Source organism: Palaemon carinicauda, chromosome 33 (assembly GCF_036898095.1).
Source record: "Palaemon carinicauda isolate YSFRI2023 chromosome 33, ASM3689809v2, whole genome shotgun sequence".
Lineage (NCBI taxonomy): Eukaryota > Metazoa > Arthropoda > Malacostraca > Decapoda > Palaemonidae > Palaemon > Palaemon carinicauda.
Genome location: NC_090757.1, coordinates 5,126,823 through 5,141,601, shown reverse-complemented (window position 1 = coordinate 5,141,601; position 14,779 = coordinate 5,126,823). Strand labels below are relative to the sequence as shown.

The following is a 14,779-nucleotide window of genomic DNA, read 5'->3' as shown; positions in this document are numbered from 1 at the left end:
GTATTAATTGTTTTTTTACTCAACCATTTAATTAATATCCCTACTTTTAACTATAATTACGAATTATAAGCATAAAGAAATGATATTAACTTTCAAAAATTATCATTAGTGAAATGACCGCTCAGGGCAAAAAAAGCGTGACGGTACGTTAGCGGCATCCTGGTCCAGGGGGGGACGCTTTGATGTTTTCTGGCAGAAAATTACTGTATTTTATCGTACAGCAGCCTAGTGCACACTTGCGCCTAGTGGCCGTGTTACGTGTGGCGAGTGTCATCATGGATATACAGTACGTATACTGTAATTTTTAACTATTGCTAGATACTGTATCAAACGTTGAAAACCCTTTTTTGTTTTTTGTATCTATAGGAAATAATTCTACATCATTCGGAAAATACTGAAAACAGTAAGCTATGCATAGTACAGTAGTAAATACTACAGTCATAGAAAATTATCAAAACTTTACAACTTTTTATTGTTTTATTTATCCATAAAAGAAATTTTGTACAGTATTATATAAAAAAATCTATAAGAAGGATTTCTTACAGTATTGTTAAGATAAAAGCTACAGTGAATATATATATATATATATATATATATATATATATATATATATATATATTATATTATATATATATGTATATATATATATATATATATATATATATATATATATAATATATATATATATATATATATATATATATATATATATATATATATATATGTTTTATATATATATAATACATACATACATACACACATACATACACACACACGCAGTGTATATACAGTATATATATAGCTAGAAAGCTAGAAATGGAGTGAAAAAAAATTGACGGGTAGGTTGCTGTTTGCCGCCATGATGTGTTTCGAAATATACGAATTTCCAATTACACGAGGCCTTTCGTCGACCAAGTTCTCGCATAATTCGGGACCCTACTGTATATATACAGTATATATATATATATATATATATATATATATATATATATATATATATATATATATTTGTTCCAACACGAATACTTACCTCGAACTACTTTCTTTTGGAGTCACTTGGTGATCTCTCTTTTCTCGACCAAGGTTTTTGGCGCCGTTATCCCCCCACTCCGTTCTCTATATAGGCCTACCCCCGCCGCCAAAGAATGCGCCCCGAGGGCAGGATTAGGGCAGGTCACTGCTTCTCTGGGCCATTCTCCTCATTAAGTTCTTGGTCGTGAGGTGTTCAACACCTCACTCTCAAGTCTCTCTCGATCCTTTGTGCGCATTTAGTGTCCCACGTGTTCCCAGCGTGGGGACTTGTGTTTTTTCGCAATGTGCTTCCCAAGTGTTCCTGTGCGTTCACTTTTCAACCGTGTCCTTACCCGGTGTTTAATTCATTTCCTTAAGTGCTTGTGTCGTGCGTTGTGTGCGTTATGGAACAGTATTCCTCGATTTCCTTCAAGGAATTAATAGCTGAAAGGACCAATTTTTACAATAAATCATTCTTCCTCCCCTTATCCTCGGTGTTAGCCGTGTAGGGGCAGCTTATGTTCCCCTTCAACCACGTGTCAGGACTACTGGTCCTGGAACGTAGTGCAGTGAGTGCACTTCGGCACCAAAAGGAAGAATACATCCAAGAGGCTCATAGGAAGACGAGCCTCTCCTCGCCAACTTAATTCCCGATGCCTCGTCGAATAGAGATTCTTATACAGCCATCTTCCCCTACCCAGAGTAGGGGACGAGGTAAGTCAGTTGCGGGGAAGTGCCCATTGCTCTTCCCCAAGAGTTTGAGTGGGTGCGGTATAGCACCAAGAAGATGTAGGCGACGAAGGGTTCGCCTAAGAAGACTAGCGCCGGGCGTCCCGCCTGACAGAGCTTCCCTACCACCCTCTCCTACCCAGAGTAGGAGACGAGGTTGGTTTATTGTGAAGAAGATAACTCTTAAGAAGTAGTTCGAGGTAAGTACTACTTTCGAGAGTGTGTGGGGAGACGGAGTCCTGGTGCAAGCAGGCCACGTCTCCTCTGATGACCCCATGTGGGGGAAAAATGTCCCTAATTCTTCTCCAGTCTCTTAGCGTATTTTTCAGTCTCTTCTGCAGCCGAGGGCCTCGCCGAGAAGGAGCCTCCCAGGTCTGTATTGCAGCGTTCCCCGGACCGGCAACCCAGGGTTTTTTCTCACCACGAAGGCCATCCTCCAGACGCAGATATAACCCTCGCAGGGAGAAATGCGAGAAGGCCTCTTCAGGCAGGCGTAAGACCGCGAAGCTTCCGGTTCACCCCGCCAACGGGTGTAACCGAGCTTCTTTACGGGCAGCCTGGCCGAATCAGCACAGCTGGTTCGGCCCTCGGACTTAAAAGGAACGGTTCCCTCCGTCGGGTCAGCCCACGGGGATCCGCGTCCATGTCCCCCAGCCCGCCCGCGGGTGTAACCGGGCTTCTTTATGGGCAGCCTGGCCGAATCAGCACAGCTGGTTCGGCCCTCGGACTTAATAGGAACGGTTCCCTCCGTCGGGTCAGCCCACGAGGATCCGCGTCCGCGTCCCCCGGAGAGAATACACGAACAGTAGTCCTCGACGGTACGGCGTTGCCGGTTCTGACCCCGAACCTGGTGCGGAGCTCCCCGCCGGGGAAGACCGGTACCACCGCAAGGGAGTGCCTGGTATCCCAGAACCGAAGCGCCCAGGGAGTGCCCGGTGACCCGGCGCCTCGAGATCAAGCGGTAGGAAGGACTCTACAGGTAAGCGTAAGTCCCCGAAGCCTCCGGTTAACCCCGCCCAGCGGGGGAAACGCGCTTCTGGTCGGGCGGCCTGGCCGAACCAGCCCGGCTGGTGCGGCCTTCGGGTCAGAAGGAACGGTTCCCGCTGTCGTGTCAGCCCACGGGAACCGCATCCTCGGCACCCAGAGCCTTGGGCCGACGAGAGTCCCCGCTGAACCAGCGTTGCTTGCGCTAACCCAGGCCCCTGGTGCGGACGTCCCCACAGATGAAATCCAGTACCTCGGCAGGACGGCGCCCCTGGCCCCAAAGAGCTAGACGTCCAGTCGGCGTGCCCGGTAACCCAGCTCCCCGGCCCCAAGCCGGGTCCTCGGCTGACGGAGAGGAGCGCTCCCTGACGGAGGACTCCGTCTATAGGAGAGTGGTTAGCCTTTGCAGAAGACACCACAAGTACCGGAACCTGCAACTACGGATGTAGTTTCCTGGAAGTCAAGCCTTTTTGAGGATCATGCAGACTCCTTCCAACCTAAGACGTCCCTAGCACTTCCTCTAACCCGAGATCTAGTCCTAGAGCAGGAGTATGTCGGCAAGGTAGTGGCCAGCAATGCCGGGGTCCCCCAACCTTTAAGGGGGGGTCAGCAGGACATCCTTAGTCAAGGCGTTTCAGACAGTAGAGCCTCTTCGGCCCCAGTCTGGTTCTCGCCAGCAGGAGCCTCCATGATGGAGAAAATGTCGAGGGACTTAGTAAACGTCCCCTCTTGGCTGGACTGGTGGGCTTACACTTTGGGAGGTGTACAAGCCTCCTTTGACCCCGAGGACCCTGTCCAGCAAGGCCTTCAACCCTTAGGTTATTGACATATCATTCTCTCGCACTAACAGCTAACTGGGTGTTCTGGAAGCGAGACACTGTTCTGGCGAAGGTGTCTTGGAAGGCACCAGACAGGGAGACGCGAGCCATTCGCAGCTTTCCCTTGTGGGGAGAGTCTCTGTTTCCTCGGAAGGAACTAGAAGCCATAATGGAGAAGGTCTTGAAAGAGAAGGAGACTAACGTCCCCAGACCTACGACTCCTAGGAGACCGCCCTATAAGAGGTCTGTCTCGGATAGTGCCGCGACACCCCAAGCCTCTACCAGCACTACGAGGAGAGAAGCCCCCCTCTTCCTCCTGGTCCGCAATGCCTCAGCCCCCCCGCAGGGGAGCTCCAGCGCCCTCTAGCTCCTTCAGGTCGGGTTACTCCGCCTCTAGGGGAGACAGATCAGGCCGCCCCTCTAGAAGAAGATAAGAGTGGGAGGCCCCCTATCCCCACCCAACCCTCGGGTTGGGGGATGACTCAGACGTCATTGGCAAGCATGGAGGGCTCAAGGAGCGGAACCTTGGACAGTGTCCGTACTAAAGAAGGGCTACGGACTTCCATTCCTAACGGAACCACCCACGCTTTTTCCGGCCAACCGGATAGAATGGCTAGATTCCAAAGACCCGTTAAAGAGGACCGCCCTTCAAGAGGAGGTGTCGTCCATGCTAGAGAAGGGTACCATGGAAGAAGTTCTTCTCCCAGGGCCAGGTTTCTACAGTCGCCTATTCCTGGTGGAAAAAGCGACCGGGGGGTGGAGACCGGTTATAGATCTGTCAGCTCTCAACAGGTTCGTCAAGAAGACGGACTTCAAAATGGACACTCAGAATTCAGTCCTGCTGTCCTTGAAGGAGAAAGATGGTAGGATGACCATCGACCCCAAGGACGCATACTTCCAGATTCCAGTCCACACCTCGGGTCGGAAGTTCCTCCGGGTGAAATAGGGTTCCCAGATCCTGCAATTCAGGACCCCTTTTTCTTTGGTCTGTCAACAGCGCCCCAAGTGTTCACGAGAGTCTCCACGGCTGTCGCAGTGGGGGCTCACGAACGAGGCATCCGCCTTATCAGATACCTGGACGCCTGGTGGCTTCTTCCCGCCTCAAGGGTCCTCTTGGAGGGACAAGGGAGAAGTCTCCTCCAGTTTTGCAAGGATCTGGGGAACTTAATCAACCCGAAGTAGTCAAATCTATCCCCTTTCACCGGAATGAACTACTGGGGAATAACATTAGACATCTTTCGGGGAGAATTTTTCCCTTCGGAGAATAAGATAAGAAACCTCAGGCTCATTAGTCAGCCGTTCCTGTCAGAACACCCCAGGAGGGCGGAAGACGGGCAGAGGCTGATAGGTCACCTGGTCTCATTGGAGAACCTAGTTCCCCAAGGGAGGGTAAGGCTCAGATCCATCCAATGGAATCTCAGGAACCTCTGGTGACAGACGGGTTCGCAGCAGGTGCTAATCCCAGTCATTCCAGACACGAGACCCTCCCTAGAATGGTGGCATTGCCAGTCGAACTCACTCAAGGGGACGACCTTCGGGACCGGCCCTCCCGAGTTACTACTGTTCACAGACGCCTCCAACCAGGGATGGGGAGCCCTTCCCCTCGACGAAACGGCACGAGAGACCTGGTTGGAAGGGGAGAGGCAACTCCACACAATGTCCTGGAGTTGGAAGCAGTCCAGAAGGCGTGCCTACACTTCACAAGTCTGCTAAAGGGGAACACCGTGGCGTGGATGAGCGACAACGCCACGGTAGTGGCATACATAAAGAAGCAGGGTACTTATAATCGAAGGAGTTGTACGATCTCACCATAGAGAGTCTAGATTGAGTGGAAGAAAATCAAGGGGTGATGTTAGCAAGGTTCATTCCCGGGAAGAAAAACGTTCTGGCCGACGGCCTCAGCAGAATGGGCCACATAGTAGGGACAGAATGGTCCCTTCTCCCAGGAATAGCCAAGCTCATCATTCAACGCTGGGGTTCCCCGGTGGTTGACCGCTTTGCAACAACCTCAACGCCCAACTCCCAGTCTATTGCTCCCCTGTACCAGACCCGAAAGCATCCTTAGAAGACTCTTTTCAGCACAAGTGGGACAATCTGGATGTGTACGCCTTTCCCCCTTTTCACGTTGATAAGACAAGTGCTCAGCAGAGTAAAAACGGCCCGAAACCTACAGATGACTTTGGTAGCGCCCTGGTGGCTGGAGAGAGAGAGTGGTTCGCGGATCTAAAAGACCTATCGAGTCAACCGCCGTGGCCTCTGTCCGTCAGGTCAGACCTTCGACACCAGCCTCACTTATTCAAGCTCCACGACAGGCCACTCTCCCTACGTCTTCACGACTGAAGACTAAGGGCGGCTCCTGAAGAAAGAAGGATATTCTTCCTCCACGGCTAAGAGAATGTCTCTATTCCTAAGAAAGTCGTCAACCGCGGTCTTCCAGACAAAATGGACCTCCGTCGCGAAGTGGTGCTCTGAGAGGCACATTAGACCTCTTAAGGCCTCTGTCCCAGACATGGCAGATTTTCTGGTGTTTCTCAAGGACAAAGCGGAGATGTCAATCCCAGCCATAAAAAGGGGTTCGGGCTGCCTTAGGCCAAGTCTTCCTCCTGAAGGGCATCGACCTGGGGGCCTCGAGACACATAGCGATGCTTGTCAAAAGCTTCGAGCAGTCTTACCTCCCTCAGGCGGGAAAGGTGCCCCAGTGGGACTTGGGCAAAGTCCGGAAGATGATGTGTCGTTCCCCCTTTGAACACATGAAAGATATCGTGAACAAAGATCTCACCCTCAAGGCCGTCTTCTTGCTGGCCTTGGCGTCCGATAAGAGAGTGGGAGAGATCCATGGTTTGTCATTCGACTTCTCTCACTCCAACCAGGTATCAGAAACCTCTTCGTTTCCACAGGTGTTAATAGGAAGCAAGTTTCCAAGAACACCATTTCCTGCTGGCTGAGACAAGTCATCGCTAGAACCTATGAAGAGGATAAAATGGCAGTGCCAGGCACTCCCCGGACCCATGACATCAGGGGTCTGAGCACCCCCTTGCCCTTTGAGAGAAACATGGCGGTGAGGCAGATCCTACAGACAGGCACTTGGTCGCACCAGTCAACCTTTACTGCCCACTACCTCAAGGGTTATTCAAGGAAATCCTTGGACGGGTTCTCCATTGGGACAGTCATGGCCGCCCTCCGGGCTGTGTAGCGGTAAGGCCAGAGGCTGTACCCAACGATGAACACATTCTTCGCGACTACATCCGGAGGAAATCGTCAGAAGAATTTTTTAAGAGGTAAAATCTTAAGTAATAGCGTAAGGTTGCGCAGTTACCCTCACTCCCGTACTCTGATAGGCCCCCGCATTCCATAGCCCTCTAGGCCCTACGTGCCGAGTCAAGTGTCAGAATAGCACTCCCGCCTCCTAAAGTATAAGTCTCCAAAAGAAAGTAGTTCGAGGTAAGTATTCGTGTTGGAACAAATCAAAAATTTTAAGTAATTTTTATTTTTCCTAACATACTTACCGAGAACTACTTTCGGGTAATGGCCCTCCCTTCCGTCCCCGAGTGCCATCCTTCCATTGCCAAGTTGGGCTATACGACGAACTTAATGAGGAGAATGGCCCAGAGAAGCAGTGACCTGCCCTAATCCTGCCCTCGGGGCGCATTCTTTGGCGGCGGGGGTAGGCCTATATAGAGAACGGAGTGGGGGATAACGGCGCCAAAAACCTTGGTCGAGAAAAGAGAGATCACCAAGTGACTCCAAAAGAAAGTAGTTCTCGGTAAGTATGTTAGGAAAAATAAAAATTACTTAAAATTTTTGATATATATATATATATATATATATATATATATATATATATATATATATATATATATATATAATTATATATGTACATATATATAGATATAGATATATAGATATAGGTATATAGATATATATAGATATAGGTATATAGATATATATATATATATAGATATAGATATATATATAGATATAGATATAGATATAGATATAGATATAGATATATATATATATATATATATATATATATATATATATATATATATATATATATATATATATAAAAATATATATAAATATATATATTATATATATAATACATCATCATACATATACCAAAGGCACTTCCCCCAATTTTGGGGGGTAGCCGACAACAACAAGAAACAAAACAAAAAGGGGACCTCTACTCTCTACGTTCCTCCAGCCTAACCAGGGACTCAGCCGAGTTCAGCTGGTACTGCTAGGGTGCCACAGCCCAACCTCCCACATTTCCACCACAGATGAAGCTTCATACTGCTGAGTCCCCTACTGCTGCTACCTCCGCGGTCATCTAAGGCACCGGAGGAAGCAGCAGGGCCTCCGGAACTGCGTCACAATCGCTCGCCATTCATTCCTATTTCTAGCACGCTCTCTTGCCTCTCTCACATCTATCCTCCTATCACCCAGAGCTTTCTTCACACCATCCATCCACCCAAACCTTGGCCTTCCTCTTGTACTTCTCCCATCAACTCTTGCATTCATCACCTTCTTTAGCAGACAGCCATTTTCCATTCTCTCAACATGGCCAAACCACCTCAACACATTCATATCCACTCTAGCCGCTAACTCATTTCTTACACCCGTTCTCACCCTCACCACTTCGTTCCTAACCCTATCTACTCGAGATACACCAGCCATACTCCTCAGACACTTCATCTCAAACACATTCAATTTCTGTCTCTCCATCACTTTCATTCCCCACAACTCCGATCCATACATCACAGTTGGTACAATCACTTTCTCATACAGAACTCTCTTTACATTCATGCCTAATCCTCTATTTTTTACTACTCCCTTAACTGCCCCCAACACTTTGCAACCTTCATTCACTCTCTGACGTACATCTGCTTCCACTCCACCATTTGCTGCAACAACAGACCCCAAGTACTTAAACTGATCCACCTCCTCAAGTAACTCTCCATTCAACATGACATTCAACCTTGCACCACCTTCCCTTCTCGTACATCTCATAACCTTACTCTTACCCACATTAACTCTCAACTTTCTTCTCTCACACACCCTTCCAAATTCTGTCACTAGTCGGTCAAGCTTCTCTTCTGTGTCTGCTACCAGTACAGTATCATCCGCAAACAACAACTGATTTACCTCCCATTCATGATCATTCTCGCCTACCAGTTTTAATCCTCGTCCAAGCACTCTAGCATTCACCTCTCTCACCACTCCATCAACATACAAGTTAAACAACCACGGCGACATATATAATATATTATATATATATATATGAAAACATTCTTAATGATTATATATATAAATCCCCTTTCCTACTCTCGTTTCATCTAGTGCTCTCCTCACTTCCTCTCTTGTAATCTCTCTCTCATTCTCATCTCCAATCACCAGCACCTCAACACCTGCAACAGCAATTATATCTGCCTCCCTATTATCCTCAACATTCAGTAAACTTTCAAAATACTCCGCCTATCTTTTCCTTGCCTCTTCTCCTTTTAACAACCTTCCATTTCCATCTTTCACTGTCCCTTCAATTCTTGAACCAGCCTTCCTTACTCTCTTCACTTCTTTCCAAAACTTCATCGTATTCTCTTCATATGAATGACCCAAAACTTCTTCTTATTCTCTTTATATGAATGACCCCACTTCAGGTCAGCTGCCCTCTTTGCTTCACTTACCTTGCGCTTTACTTCCACATTTTTCTCTATATCTTTCGTACTTCTCTACACTTTTACTCTGCAGCCATTCTTCAAAAGCTCTCTTTTTCTCTTCCAATTTTACCTTCACTCCTTCATTCTACCATTCACTGTCCTTCCTCATGCTGCCTCCAACAAACTTCTTGCCACACACAACACTTGCAATCCCAACAAAATTTTCTTTTACTAACTTCCACTCCTCTAAATTACCAGTTTCTCTTACTTTCACTTCGTCATATGTCATTTTCAACTTTTCTTGATATTTACTTTTTACCCCCGGTTTTATTAGCTCTTCAACCCTCACTAGCTCCCTTTTATATCCACCAACTCTATTCCCCCACTCTTTTGCTACAACTAATTTTCTTTCCACCAAAAAAAGGATCAGACATACCGTTAGCCATACCCCTAAACACATGCATGCCTTTCAATCTTCCAAACATTCTTTTACTTATCAACAGATAATCCATTAACACCCTTTCTACCACTCTTCCATTTGCCACTCTTACCCATGTATACTTGTTTTTATCTTTCTTTTTGAAAAAGCTAGAACTTATCACCATCTCTTGCTCAACACGCATATCTACTAGTCTTTCACCACTCTCATTTTCACCTGGTACGCCATACTTCCCAATGATACCTTCTACTTCTCCAGCGCCCACTCTAGCATTTAAGTCGTCAATGACAACTACATAATTCCTTCTACCCCGTCCTCCTACACACCTAGTTAATTCATTCCAGAACGCATTCCGCTCTTCTTCACTTTTCTCACAACCGGGCCCATACGCACTGACAAAAGCCCAACATTCCCTACCCAACCTAACCCTTACCCACATTAACCTAGATGATATCTCCAACCTAACCCTTACCCACATTAACCTAGATGATATCTCCTTCCATTCTACTACTTTACCTGTTATTCATTCACTCAGCAATAAAGCCACACCTTCTCTTGCTCTTCCCCTTTCAATCCCAGACACCCTACCAGACATTTCACCAAACTTCACTTCACCTTTCCCTTTTATCTTTTGTCTCACACAAAGCCAATATATCCAACCTTCTATTTCTAAACATACTTCCAATCTTACATCATTTATTCTCTTATCGTACTACATCCACGCACATTCAAACACCCCAAAACTAGAGTGTGGGGAGCAGTCATTCGCCCCCCAGCTCCACCTCTTTGATGTCTCACAGGATTAGAATAAAGGAGAGGGGGTTCCCAGTCCCCTCGTCCCGTCCCTTTTAGTCGCCTCTTACGACACGCAGTGATACGTTGGCGCTATTTTAATTGTTTTTAAGGAGTAGAAAAAAATAAAGAAAATTCTGTTTGATCCCTGATTTGTTCAAGATCTAAGGTGTTTGATCTTATAAGTTCTACTTGAGAGATAATTAAATAAGCCATATAGTAAACTACTACTAAATCAGTTAATTACCAAATCCTGACAATTTAAAAAAGTTTTTTCTTATACATATCTTGAAATCTGGAAAATTGAACAATTGATCAAGTCATATTAAGTAGAGAATATTGGGTTACAGTTAGTTCTCATTTATTAAACTAAATATCATCTTTGTAATTATAGTTAAAAACCTTTTGTTGATTTTTTCAAGTCAATATTTAGGAATAATATTTTATAGGTGTTAAAATTGACACAGTTTCAATAGGCCCTGCTGCTTCTTCTGGTCACTAAGACTGCCGAAGTAGTGGCAGTAGGGGATTCAGCATGTGAAGTTTCATTTGTGGTGGATAACAAGGAAGGGTTGGCTGTGGCACCCTAGCAGTACCAACCAAACTTGACTGAATCCCTCATCAGGCTGGAAAGAGCAAAGAGAAGTCCCCTCCCTTTTTTTTGGCTACTCTCCAAAAATTTGGGGACGTGCCTTGGTAGATAGATAGAAATTTGATGCACAACTTTTGGTGGCTTAGGAACTAAGATCATTTTTGTCTTGAGGTTCTGGATGTATTGCCACCATCGTAGGTCTCATTGTATTGACTGAAATGAAGATTAGAGGGCTGTAGGGCTGTATTGCTGACCAGGCCCTAGGAATTCACAGATGAAGGGAACAAATTTCTAAACCAACTGCAAGGGACTAGTTTCTCTTGGGAGATGAGTGATTTATTAGTGACAGACAAAAATTGGGTGGAGGATCTTTCAACTAAAGAAACAAAGCCAGCTTGCTTAGTATTTATATCCATTTCAAATTACATTTGACTTGTATACAGTATTAAGATATCGACAAAGCTGGTGTGCCTTTATTCTTATATTGTCTTTGCCTGGAATATGACTGTTTTGATCACTTACAGTCCTCCTTACTGATATGTAAATTGCTTTCAAGCTTCTATATTGTTTTGGTAGTCATCAATAAAAAATTTCTGATAGACCCTTGACCAAGTTCTGGAAGATGTGATGGTCTATGATGTCAGCTATACATAGCTCTTGTAGATTGGAGGAAGAAATGAGATCCAAAAAGATCTCATTGCCTTATATCTCTTTCAAATCACAATGTTGGAAAGTAAGGATAAGCCATGCAAAGGAGAGAATTGAAGCTTGAAGCTAATTGAATCTCGAAACCTCTTGACCTTGGTGATATATTTAAATGTTTTGACTCCCTTGGTTTTATAAAAGCCTGTTGGTGTCACCTAGGACCCATTCCAGACAGCTGGCCATGGCTTGGAAGAAACCTTGCTTTTACTGGAGGGAAAGCAAAAGAAGAGTTACTATGCTGTGACTGGACCATGATGCTTGAAGATTGCTTCAACATTTGCAAAGAACATCCAGCTGTCCTCTAGAGGCTCTTAAGACTGGTGACAGGTCATCTTGCCTTTGTTGTTTGTGTCTTTCCTATCTGCTTTAGTATACTTGAAAAGAAATTATGTTTGTGACACAAGTAAGGAGTAAACATCTGCGTACGATGTTTGGAATCTTGGTTATTACTGCTTCATATTCAGTGATTTCATATCTTGCTGGTTATTACATCTTCTGTAAAATAAGAGATTTGATTATTATTATTGTTACTGGCCAAGCTACAACCCTAGTTGGAAAAACAAGATGCTGTAAACCCAAGGGGTCCAATAGGGAAAAATAGCCCAGTGAGGAAAGAAAATAAGGAAATAAATAAATGATGAGAACAAATTAACAAAAAATCATTCTAATAACAGTAACAACATCAAAACAGATATGTCAGCATGTTCAACATAAAAACATTTATTGCAACTTAACTTTTGAAGTTTTACTGATTCAAACACTGGATTAGGAAGATCATTCCACAACTTGGTCACAGCTGGAATAAAACTTCTAGAATTCTGTGTAGTATTGAGCCTCATGATGGGGGAAGGCCTGGCTATTAGAATTAACTGCCTGCCTAATATTACGAACAGGATAGAATTGTCCTGGAAGATCTGAATGTGAAGGATGGTCAGAGTTATGAAAAATCTTTGTAACATGCATAATGAACTAATTGAACAACGGTGCCAAAGATTAATATCTAGATCAGGAATAAGTAATTTAATAGACCGTAAGTTTCTGTCCTGCAAATTAAGATGAGAATCAGCAGCTGAAGACCAGACAGGAGAACAATACTCAAAACAAGGTAGAATGAAAGAATTAAAACCCCTTCTTCAGAATGGATTGATTACCGAAAATCTTAAGACTTTCTTAATAAGCCAATTTTTGTGCAATGAAGAAGACACAGACCTAATGTGTTTCTCAAAAGTAAATTTGCTATTGAGAATCACACCTGAAATTTTAAAAGAGTAATACAAAGTTAAAGAAACTTATCAATACTGAGAACCGGATGTTGAGGAGCCACTGTCCTTGACCTACTTACAATCATACTTTGAGTTTTGTTAGGATTAAACTTCATACCCCATAATTTGCACCATGCACTAATTTTAACGATCTCTATTAAGGGATTCACCAACCCCAGATCTACATTCAGGGGATGGAATTGATGCAAAGAGAGTAGCATCATCTGCATATGCAACAAGCTTGTTTTCTAGGGCAAACCACATGTCATGTGTATATAGTATGAAAAGTAATGGGCCAAGAACACTACCCAGTGGAACACCAGATATCACATTCCTATACTCGCTATGGTGCCCATCAACAACAACTCTTTGCTTTGAGATCCATTACAGTACTTAGAAAATCAATAATAATGCTAAGAAATGACCCACACACTCTCAATTGTTTGAGTTTGAAAACAAGGGTCTCGTGATTAACACGGTCAGAGGCAGCACTAAAATCAAAGCCAATCATACGAACTTCCTGACCACAATCAAGGGATTTCTGTACAGCATTGGAGATTGTAAGAAGGGCATCACATGTTCCAAGGCCTTTATGAAAATCAAATTGCAAACTTGGGAATTGATGATTACCTTCAGCAAACCTATTAAGACATTCAAAAACTTTAGATAATATGAGAGTTACGAAAATTGGGCGGTAATCAGTTGGACTTGAGCTACCACAAACACATTTACATAGAGGAGTAACATTACCAATTTTTCAAATGGTGAATTTTACTATAGTAAATCTATTGTATTTTTGCACAGCTTTTACCAAACCTCTTGTGTTTAGTTTGCTAGAAATTACTTAATATAGCTTGTGACTTCTTGATACTGAAGGTAATCAAGGACTGTACAGGTATTTATCATTCTTAATTTATTTTTAACTAAAGCTCATGGAAACATATTTGCTTACTAGTATAGGCATTGATGATTTTTTTTTTTCTTTGATTGCATGTTTTTATTAGATTACTTAACCCTTTTACCCCCAGGCTATTTGGAAATTTCCAACCCTTAACCCCCAGGGGGTTATTTTTTTCCCAGCACATTTTGCAGTATATTTTTTTTAGAATTGCTCTAACAGCCTTAATTTTTGTCATAGAGAAGTCAGGTTGGTCTCATTCTCTTGGAAAAAGCTTGAATTTTCTCAAAAAATTATAAAAAATATGAAAAATTTTTTTTTTAGCATTTTTTTGCAAGGACGTACCGGTACGTCCATGGGGGTAAAGGGATGGCTTTTGTGGAACGTACCAGTAAAAGGGTTAATTGTCAAATGCTCCTTTTACAGTTTTAGAGCTAGGTTGACTAGTTTTATCATTTCCAATATGCATATGTAACAAGTACAATTTTCAAAGAAAAAATATTTTCTTTTCAGTGTACTGTATTAGAAGTTAAAACAATTCAGGGACACGGAACTACAATAGACGTTATATTAGTGAATGGACGCCTTCGTGAAGGTGACACAATTATCTTAGCTGGAACTGAAGGCCCTATAGTTACTCAAATCAGGTTGGTAGACTATTTTGTATAATTACTTGTAAATGTCATTACAATTCTATTAATCATACGGTATTGCCTTTTTTATTTCCAGAACTACACTATTTATACCTTTTTTAAACTGTACTTACCTTCTCTGACATACTGAATAATTTTTTTTGATAAGAGAAATGCTTTTAACAAGATTTCATTATGGATTAGTCATGCACATGGTATATTTGTTCCTACAGGTATACAAACCTGTAATGATT

The 14,779-nt window shown here is 43.6% G+C and overlaps 1 protein-coding gene across 1 annotated transcript in view; it reads left to right on the top strand.

The window, feature by feature from the left end:
- Window positions 1-14,779, top strand: part of LOC137626027 (eukaryotic translation initiation factor 5B-like) — a 64,446-nt gene that overhangs the window by 13,975 nt on the left and 35,692 nt on the right. Inside the window, exon 2 of the mRNA XM_068357112.1 lies at window positions 14,407-14,540. Coding sequence (XP_068213213.1) covers window positions 14,407-14,540 — 134 coding nt within the window. The remainder of the gene's footprint in view (window positions 1-14,406; window positions 14,541-14,779) is intronic.